Genomic DNA, 10,710 nt, shown 5'->3' on the forward strand with positions numbered 1-10,710 from the left:
ACTATAAGCATTATGTTAGACTTGGAAAAAAGGCAATATATACTTTTGAGAGTTCATAAACAAAGTATAGAAATCTATAGGCTCAGTTTAGAAAGACATTAGAGATACCAAAATTGATATATCCGACATCGACTGAAAAAAGAACAGAGGAAGAAGAAAAGATAGACGAATACATTATTTTGATGGAAATCTCCAGCAGAAAAGCTCTATACGCATTCAACTTGTTCAACTTAGTCGATTATGCAGTATAATGAATAGTGAAACAAAATGTTAAGACTTCAATTCACTTCATTTTATGACTCTTTCATAATAATGTAGAAAATGACGAAGAGTTGCGAAAAAAACATGCTTGCTCAATTATTGATCTCATTAAATTATTAGAGAAAGAAGACGATTCGTTGTACCATTCTCATTTTGTCTGAATTCAGTTACCCCCTCCCGCTTTGACGTTCCATTAAATCCTTGTCTGGATTCAGTCGCCCCCCCCCCCTCCTCCCGCGCAAAGCGCAGAAGCTTTGACGTTTCATTAAATTATTAGAGACAGAAGACGATTCGTTGCACTGTTTTCGACTCTTAATCCTTGTCTGAATTCAGTTTTCCCCTCCCGCGCGAAGCGCAGAAGCTTTGGCGTTTCATTAAATTAAGAGGGACAGAAAACGATGGAGGTCGCACCCCACCCCCTTTAGCGCGCCCCCCCCCCTGCTCCTGTCCGCATAAATACAGTGACCTTTCACCAAGAGGATGTTAGGACAATTGGTCTTTGGTCTTCCTTCCTTCCGCTCTTTCTCTTTCATCTTCTCCTTTTCTCCTCATTATCCAGTCTCTCTAGGGATTTCTGTTAAGTTATAGTTGTATTGCTCCCTTTCGCCGCCTCCTCCCCTCCTCTGGCTAGAAGTCTGCTTTTTGCCGATCTTCGAGGCAATCTTCAGGCAGGTGATTAGATATATTTATGAACCAGTTTCTGCATAAATAGATGTTAGGAAAATGATTTTGGTCTTTCTTCCTTCGGCTCTTTCTCTCTCTCTCTCTCTCCTTCTCCTTTCCCCCTCATTTTCCTGCATTTTCCAGTCTTTCTATGGATTTCTATTTTATACACAGGTGGAAGTATTCTTTGAAAACACCTCCGTCGCTTGATACTTGATGAGGTAATCCCTGAAGCAGCTTTTCCAAGCTATACTGGGATGGGATGTGTTGTGACAGCAGGTGAAGGTGCAGACAACAAAAGGGTGTACAATTGCTTTATACAGTAAAATAGTGACGTGCAAGTAAAAAATCATGCTGCTATATGGTTTACAGCATTCTGGAACCTACAGGAGGTTCCAACCCTCTGATGACACGGAGGGCGGTCATCTGGAAAGCAGCAACTGTTGGGGCAGTAACTGCAGTGAATGGTAGTTGATTCCAGATGCGAATGGTGCAGGGGGAAAATGAGTACTTGTAGGCAGGCGCGTACACAGGCGGGGGGGGGGGGGGTTTGAGGGGTTAAACCCCCATTTGGTATATTTCTGTGTGTAAACCCCCCTAAAACACCCCCCCCCCCCCCTTTGGATTTTTTTGATTTAAAAAAAATAAAAATTTAATAAAAAAATAAAAAAAAGAAGCTGACCTTACCCCCCCCCCAACGGAGCAAAATGTCAATTTTTCAAATTTCGAGACCCCCCCCCCCCCTTGCTGAAGGTCTTGCTGAAGGATGGAGGTGTCATTCTTGGCTGGGTCATTATTACTGTATATTATTATATTATTATTATTATAGTGATTATGTGAAGATCTGTGAATATTCGGGGCAATATGTGCTAACCGTGAACTGGTCTATAATTTGACTGGATGTTCTATTTGAACCACATCCTCTTCTTGTCACACGCAAATATGGATACATTGATGCAGTTTGTGACCTGTATGTCTTTCTTCATGGTCTTTCTGAAACAGAAAGAGCACCATCTACGCCATGGTCTAGTATTCGCTCAGCTGAAGCTCCACTCAGTTAGCAGCGCGTGAAGAACTGATTGTGAGACAGTGCTACCATTAACCGCGCACCTGATTACTGCATAATATTCAACGGTAAACGGCATCTCGCGCCCGCCCCGCGCGCCGCCGCGCCGCCCTCTCTCAGTGCAGTGCATGTGATGATGCGATGACCGTGCACTGCACTGTTTTGATACTTGGTGGTAGCACTAATTGAGCCGTCAAACTGACTAATGTTCGTACTTCAAAGATCCTAGAGATTGACTGAGAGAATGTGATCTTGTGACAGAAAGACTGATACATATCTGCAGAATGGCGCAGAACCATAGACCGATCTATGGCCGATCTTCTTCTGATGCGGCTCTGAACTTTTCCATCACCGAATCTCAGGATGGACACGGCCTCAACATCAGGAGCAACGGTAGCGTCCCGGCTGCTATGCGGGCAGCGTACGCCGAGGCAAGCCGAGATCATGGGTACAGGCTCAGCAGGAGCAGAGAGGAATATCAGAACGGCTCATCGAGACTGGAACATCATCAACACAATCCCGGACATAACTACACACTGCCAAGGAATACTGCAAGACATCAAGTAAGAAACTCCAGCAGGGAATTGAATGCTGATGAAGAACTTTGGAAACGTAAAACTGCAAGTTTGCCACGATCAAAAGGAAAGCAGCAGAGAAGTGCATTTTATCCTCCGAGTGAGGCAGGGGATGGATATTCAAGACCTGTTTATAATCGCCAAAATAGTGCAGGGGATAGCATCCATAGTTACAGTCATAGGGAAGATGTGCACTTGAGTCAGAACCAAAGAATTGATCATCATCACGCTGTTGTCAGAGCATCAAGCTTTCAGATAGGAGCCGATGTTGACTATGCATATCGTGCGAATCAGAATGTCCCACACTCACAAACTAGTACACCAAGTTCAAGGACATTACAAGTAGAAGGTAGAAGCACGTCGGTGCACGGTAGCAATGGCCATGTAGAAGACGACAGATTCCGCGGCTACAGTGTTGGGTCCAGGGGATCAAGTCCAAGTCCCCGTCCAAACATACGTCGTGCAAACTCTAACAGCAACACGAACAAGCTGGGGGTAAGTGGTGAGGCTGATCAGAGCCTGAATACCTCGTTCTCATCTTCAGTTGGAAGTCCCGGTAAAAAGAAATTGTCTAGAAAGCCTTCCTTCAAAGCGTTTGGGTCTCTGATCCAAAAGATGGTGAAGCAAATAGGGAGCATGGAAGAAGGAAAAGGGTCCAACTCTCGAGATGGAACGTCAGGAAGCAGCGTTGTGAATGGTGAAGCGGATATTCACCCTCCTACCTCCCCACCTTGCAGCCCTATCCTCCTCCATGGACGTGTCCCGGGGCTGTCGGGTCTTCGAAACCATGGCAACACTTGTTTCATGAATGCCATCGTCCAATGCCTGAGCAATACAGACATCCTGGCTGAGTACTTTGTGCTGGAGCAATATCGCGAGGATCTCTCACATTCCAAGAAACTAAGTAAAAAGTTTGGAACCAAAGGAGAAGTGACGGAGCAGTTGGCTGTCCTCCTCAAAGCAATTTGGAGTTGCAAATATTCTCCCCATCATACTACAGAATTCAAGCGCATAGTGGCTAGGCATGGGAGTCAGTACAGAGGAAATGACCAACATGATGCGCAGGAGTTTCTTATATGGCTTCTAGACAAAGTCCATGAAGACCTCAACAGTGCAAAGAAGAAGTACAAGCAACTCAAGGTATAGTATAAAAATATTAATTGCATTCCATTCCAAATCATTTTGAATTAATGTCTTTTAATAATTATTAATTAATTCAATATATTGTAATGTAACATAAAGTCTACATGTATTCAGTTCTCCACTGTTCGAAATTGCTCTTAAATTTGTTGCCAAGTATGATTATTGATCATGATTTGTCACCATATGTTTTAATGATTGATGAATATCATGTACTTTATGTTTTTATATTGTCTATTTTTCAATTGTTTATATTGTACTGTACACTGTATATCATTTGAACCAAGTTAAGAAAGAGGAAGAAGAACAACACTAAAGTGAACAAAGTAATTGTTCAGATTTCAGCTTATATATCTATACAACTTTAGGCAAACCACATGAAGAAGAAAAAATGTTAAAAAGTAAAGGAAAAAAATGTTTTAAAAACACCAACAAACCATTGTAGTCTAATACTAGCCTGTGTACAGTAATTCTAAGCTTTAATGTTTTACAACACTTTTCAATTATTACCACCATATACATGTATGTTGATATCTGTTTTACAAGAATGGATGCCTACCTTATAAAGATGGAATGCACTCAAGTGTTGGTAATTTTTTAAGACCACCTGGTACTTAATTAATGTACATGTACAAATCTAAATACTTGCTTGTAGCCATTCATTCAATTTTGTCTGTTTTTTCCGCACTGCATTTGGTTAAATTTGACATTAGAATGAGTGTAGACTTGGAAATAAATTGCTACAATGATCTTCAGCCTTGGTCAGTATTGCTGGTATAGTCAATCATGGTCATAACTTTGAGATATATTTTATACAGTATGAGAAATAAAATTAATCAGCAGCTATTGGAAATTAGTTGGCCTTCAGATATCTACCAAACTGCACCTATTTGTAACTTTGGGCATGAAAATGTTTTTTTTTGGTCCAAAGAGCCCTTTTTTTTAAAAGGGCTTGGTGATGGGGGGAGGTGGGAATGTCATGCACCCCTATCCTGTTTGCAAATCAAATTGGCAAGATTCTTAAACAGGCAATCTGAAACGGACAAAGTGAAAGAGAAAGAAAGAAAAAAAAGGAGAAATAAATAAAAGAGAGAACAAGAGCAAGGTAGTTGTACGGGAAGTTCCTCTGGGTAACATAGAACTAGAACTTGTACACAGTGTATGCACATACTGTACATGTAGCCTAGTACAAACATACTTCACAAACATATGTTGAAATGTCCATTGACGTGTGTGCACTTCAGATATGCCTGGAGACAATACCCACTTCTGCAACAATAACAGGTCTGTAACAAGATTTGTTTTTACAAGGTCCCATGCAGAAGTCCAAACAGCATGTTTTAAGAATAGATCCAGAACTTGTATTGACTTACTGTAAGTGCTTGTAGTCACATGGATGGCACAGTGCGAGGCAGACAAGAGACAAGAAGAAAATTCTTTTCAAAAGAGGAATCATCCTCTTCTCGTGTCCAGACTAGACAAGTGCACTGTGATTCAAATTCACAAGGTCCATGTGGATGGAACAAATAGATGTCATTTTTCAAATTTACGTTGAAATCAAATTCTAGAAACTGTGCCTTTCTGCGATTGAATACAAGGCCATGTCCTTATTGTCTCTTGACAGGTTTGGATTTCCAGGAATGAAAGCAGTCTCTTTTTAGTGAACACTGCTGGAATTTTGCCTATAAAATTCCAGTTGACAATTTAAAATGATATCATGTAAGGTTTATTTTAGATTGGAAAAGTAGTTCTTCTCTGGATTTTAAACAAGTACTGTGTATAATTAATAAAGCAATTATTTAGTTCATCGCATTCGCACATGTACATGTGTAGCAGGGTATTTCTCGGATATACTGTACACTCACAGTAGATCAACCTACATGTATCAAAGCTAAGAAATGTATGATAAAGGGTTTTTTGAATAAATTATTTTAAAAGTTATTTTGCTTTAATGGGGTGTTACAGTCTTTTGAAAAAGTAACATATTTCCCCAATTTCCAAACATGAAAATGCATTGAGTAGGCTATATTACCCCTGGTAAGTACATTATAAAAAAAATTATTGTAGAAGCTAGAAAAGTACTAAATAAATGGACTGTATTCATTCTTTAAGAGCACTTTTTGTTTTGAATGAAAGGGGATCACAATGTTGGCCAAGTTCATAATCTGAGCTTATGACTACTCATATTGCTTAAAAAAAACCATGCTTAAATCAAACAAGAATGCTATAGCGAAACATGCACATCTCAGGTGACATGATCATGTGACACTCTCTCGCAACCACCAGAAGCTGCTAATATGAGAAACATGAGGATAGCGACACCTTGCGTGTGAAGCTGACGAAGACGCAATGCTCACTGCCCTGTAAATGGTGTGGGTCGTCCTGATGCGAACTAGATTGGTCGGGAGTTATGGCTTTGAGGGAGATATAAAATACAAAATCTGTAATATTGCAATTGCGTTATTTTGATATTGCTGAATATTAGTTTCATTCATACTTTTGCGTAGTTGTGTAAGCTTCAGTAGTAGGCTTTAATTCCTTAGATGCCCGCAAGAAGGCTGTATTTAATGGAGGTACAGTGTAGATACTAAAAAATCTGTAATATTTCACTTGCATTATTTTGATATTGCTGAATGAATAGTTTCATTCATACTTGCTCGTAGCTGTGTAAGCTTCAGTAGTAGGCTTTAATTCCTTAGATGCCCGCAAGAAGACTGTATTTAATGGAGGGAAAAAATCTGTTATATTGCACTTGCATTATTTTGATATTGCTGAATGAATATTAGTTTCATTCATACTTGCTCGTAGCTGTAGCTGTGTAAGCTTCAGTAGTAGGCTTTAATTCCTTAGATGCCCGCAAGAAGACTGTATTTAATGGAGGGAGATAATAAAAAATCTGTAATATTTCACTTGCATTATTTTGATATTGCTGAATATTATTTTCATTCATACTTGCTCGTAGCTGAGTAAGCTTCAGTAGTAGACTTTAATTCCTTAGGTGCCTGCAAGAAGGCTGTATTCAATGGCTAGGAATGGTCAATGGCAGTAAATCCAGTAAAGACCTTCTTGCAGGCAGCAGATGTTGTGTACAATATTGAAAAGAAGGAGGAGACAAAGTATACATTATTACTGTTTCATAACCCACTAATGTCAAAAGAATTTGTATTTGATTAAAAAAGAAAGGTGGAATGATGAATAGATGAAATATTACTTTGTGGGTTTGCATTTATATTTGAATTTGACTGTTTGCAAACTATAAACAACATCAACATTAGATCAAAGCCGGTGGTTAGAAAGTTGTAATTGTGTTTGTGATTATCTGCAACGTACAGACTTTGTATACAGTATTGGGTTTGATTAGAAATTAAAATGAATTGTTTGTGGGCAGTGCAAGAAAGTTGCTACTTATTTGCACAGGATATTTGAGTTTATTCTTATAGGAATTTGAGAATGAGTAGCAATGATTAGTCGGTATGTTATCTTGTATGCTTGTTTTCTACTTCTTCTTGTTAGACTGATCAATATCACAATATCACAATACATGTATTTGTTCATCTCAAGAGCAAATTTGATACTAATACTATAAAATGAACCTAACCACAACCTTGTTTTGAAGAAAAACAACTGACTTTATCATCATAGACATACAGTGTACATGTAAGTCATTACAAAATAATGAAATTTGCCTACAGTATGTCCTGTACAATTAGCCTAAAATTGCAAATATTCATCATTGAATTATAAGTGCCATTATTTATAACTGAGCCAGCAACATCAACAATGTATGTACGAATTAGGGAACCAACATGCAGTGCTTCCGGTACAGCTGTCCGAGCTCTAAAACTGTGGCTTTGCATTTAAAGGGCAATCGTTGTGCTTCCATTGTTACATATATTAAGGGTCTTTGTTTGTAGACTACAACAAGCCAGGTGTTAGGTGGCAGTGAACCTCACATCGCTTTAATAGCTCTAGATATAATTATGCATGCAAACGAGAGACATAAAAAATATCATAAATTACTTATTGTGGGAAAATGCAATAAGTGAAAGTACACCTTGTACACATGCAGTATTATACGGGTAGTCAGTAATCCACATACAATTGTAATTTATTTGTAGGTGCCTGCACATGTACAGTACATGCATAACAAAAATATGACAAAATTACACTTGATTAGATAACAATGTTCATGTACGTGTATCATGTACAGTATATGAATCAATAGACAATTTATTATTGTTATCAATTTATTATTATTTTACGTTTTATTTATTTTTTCTCATTTTTTTCTATCTTTCTATTTGAACAGTAATAAGAACGTTGACATTGGCCTCACAATTAATGAAATGTCTAAAATGATTTTACATGTATATTTATCAAACTATCCATACTGTCCCCTCGAGAACATGATGTGATATGATTTTACTGATATTTTAGGGCCTTTAGGCTTTAACCTTTAAAACATGTACATACACATGTAGTCTTCTCACCCCCCCCCCCCCCCCCCCACACAGAGATAATAACAGTATTGTATGTGAAATGAATATTGGATGTTGTAATTTAGTCTAGTGCATATTGGTCAAATTTTTATCACAACAAACAAATGTAAGCAATTTCTTGATATAAAGCAACATTGGTCAGATAACGTAATATGGTTGGCTTACCTTGAATCATCGCTTACATGTACATGGAACTCATATACTGATACATGTACATTGTATGTGTTTACATGAATATTTGAAATTCATATTATTCTGCCCACCAGTGCTCTGTATTACAAAGAGTTGATATTAATTGCAACTTATTTTTGATTGATATCAATCGAACCATGTACATGTATTATGTACATGTATATATTACAGATAGGAGACTGCAAACTTGCGAGTGATTGGAGACCTTGCGATTTGTAAGAAGGGGGCCCAGATTGTATGCATATGTGGTTTACGTGTACTGTAAATAAGTACAGGTTGTAGGCCTACATAATGTGGTACCTGCTTGTGTTGTGGTGAGCTGTACTATTGAGTGAATTGTCCTGAAGTGACCTCGGTTGTCAGCTGATTTATTGACCCTGTCTGAAGCAAACAAGCACTGTCCAGGAACATACTTCATCCCAGAGCCATCAAAACACAGAGTTTGGCCAATTTGGTTTCACTGGGTCACAACATGATGTATATTCTATTGTTTTGTGCTTGCCCAACAAAGCAGTAGTCGCCATATTGTGAACTCTTACCGGGTTGGCCAAACTCTGTGTATTGTAAATGTCGATGGCTCTGCTTCATCCTATAGATCCAGCTTACTCTATGGAATAAGACAAACTTCAATATTGCAAAGCTACATTTACATGTATTTTATCAATTATTGATGGGCAGAAAGCTTGCAAGAGGCTAGCCTGGCATATCAAATTTTGTGTGCAAGGTGAACTCCATACAGATAGATGTACCATGCACCTGTATAATACAGAGCACACATACACATGTAGGCCTATATTAATAGATGAATGAAATATGCATCTATAGCTGAAGGACTTTATAGATGTAGATTTCATACATGTAGCTCTCCTTCCTTTTCCTGTGCCTCTTCTTGCCACCGCTGGGCCGAGGCCGAGGGGCCTTGACTGCTTTCTTGGATCTTTTCTTAGTAACTTGACCTGTAAGAGCTGTTCATATTAAGGTTTCTAGGAAAGAACATGTACATTGAAATTAAATTTAATTTAATTCAATTGTTATATTTTTCCAAATCATTAATTTTGTTAAGATCAAATCCCGGCCCCCCCCCACTCCGGGGTCGGAATGACCGCATGCATGTTACCAAAATGTCTGGTAAAGGGGTACTTTTCGTGCGACAAAGTCCGGCCCGAGAATTGTAAGAAAAGGGGGTGTATTTGACTTTCACCTGGAGATTTTTTTAAAAGAGGGTGTTTTTTCTTTTTTTCTCTCATCTCTTTGGACTCCTGAGAAATTATTCCCAATTTAGGGGGGTAAATTGAGCATTTTTTCCGAATTTTTGGGGGTACATTGAGCATTTTTCTGAATTTAGGGGGTCTCCAAGGCAGGAAAAGCCCGTGAAAGGGGGGTTTGGAAATGTTGGCAGTCCTCAGATAGGGGGTGCTTTCAAAAAGAGGGAAGGAGCATATGCGTACCCTAAATAACACTGAGTGGGGGGGGGGGGGGGCGGGGATCAAATACATGTACATTATACAATTCATGTACAGTAACATAATAACATAATAATAGTTTCATACTATTAATTAAATATATTGTTAACTGTAACTGTATAATTGTTTTAAATGGGGGCACGCTACAAGAGTCCTATCTCGCACCCCGGGGCAACGTGTCTGACACGGCCGGTTGTAGCAACTACTCCGAAGATCAAGATTACAGTAATCTTGATCTAAGGAGACACGAACGAACGAACGAACAGTAACATAATAGATAAGGGAAAAAAGGGGAGCTCAAAAAAGCAGAAGCTTGTTGGTTGAAAATCATTATAAAATTATTGAATAAACCACTCCCTCATATTATTTCAACTTGGCGGTCATTGCATTGCACATCATGCATTGCAGAGTGTGTTGAACCTAACCTTGTTTATATCAGTCAGACTCTTGATACCTTTTTAAGTGTTCTGCCTGTACACAATACATGTACATGTACATGTACATGTATAGTATAAAGTATAAACCTATAGGTTTTGCACTTGAAACAAATTTTAGCTGCATTGTCTTGTAGTACAGGGCAAGCCATAGATACAACTACTGTACATGTACATGTACAGGTATGAGCTAATAAATTCATATCGTTGGTATATCAGGTCATTGTTGTTGGTGGTGGTTGTAACTTGTTATTTTACCTGACTGCTAAGAATGGTATTGTTTATGTATCTCGGCAGTGCACACATGCTTTGTTGAAAAATAAGTTGGTCTTATAATGATCTCTCTTAATTGAAATTACTTCCTATTATTTGTACAAGTGTCTAGGGAGGGAAAATTATATTTTCAAGGAGGTTTTA

At 38.5% G+C, this 10,710-nt stretch overlaps 1 protein-coding gene across 1 annotated transcript; it reads left to right on the forward strand.

Annotated features, from left to right (window-relative positions):
* Positions 1-2,114: 2,114 nt before the first annotated feature.
* On the forward strand, positions 2,115-4,084 carry LOC115923605 (ubiquitin carboxyl-terminal hydrolase 4-like). Its single transcript, XM_030984639.1, has one exon. The coding sequence runs from the start codon at positions 2,275-2,277 to the stop codon at positions 3,709-3,711; it is 1,437 nt and encodes a 478-aa protein (XP_030840499.1). The 5' UTR covers positions 2,115-2,274; the 3' UTR covers positions 3,712-4,084.
* The last annotated feature ends 6,626 nt before the right edge of the window (positions 4,085-10,710 follow it).

This window comes from Strongylocentrotus purpuratus, unplaced genomic scaffold (genome assembly GCF_000002235.5).
Source record: "Strongylocentrotus purpuratus isolate Spur 01 unplaced genomic scaffold, Spur_5.0 spur5_scaffold_14, whole genome shotgun sequence".
Lineage (NCBI taxonomy): Eukaryota > Metazoa > Echinodermata > Echinoidea > Camarodonta > Strongylocentrotidae > Strongylocentrotus > Strongylocentrotus purpuratus.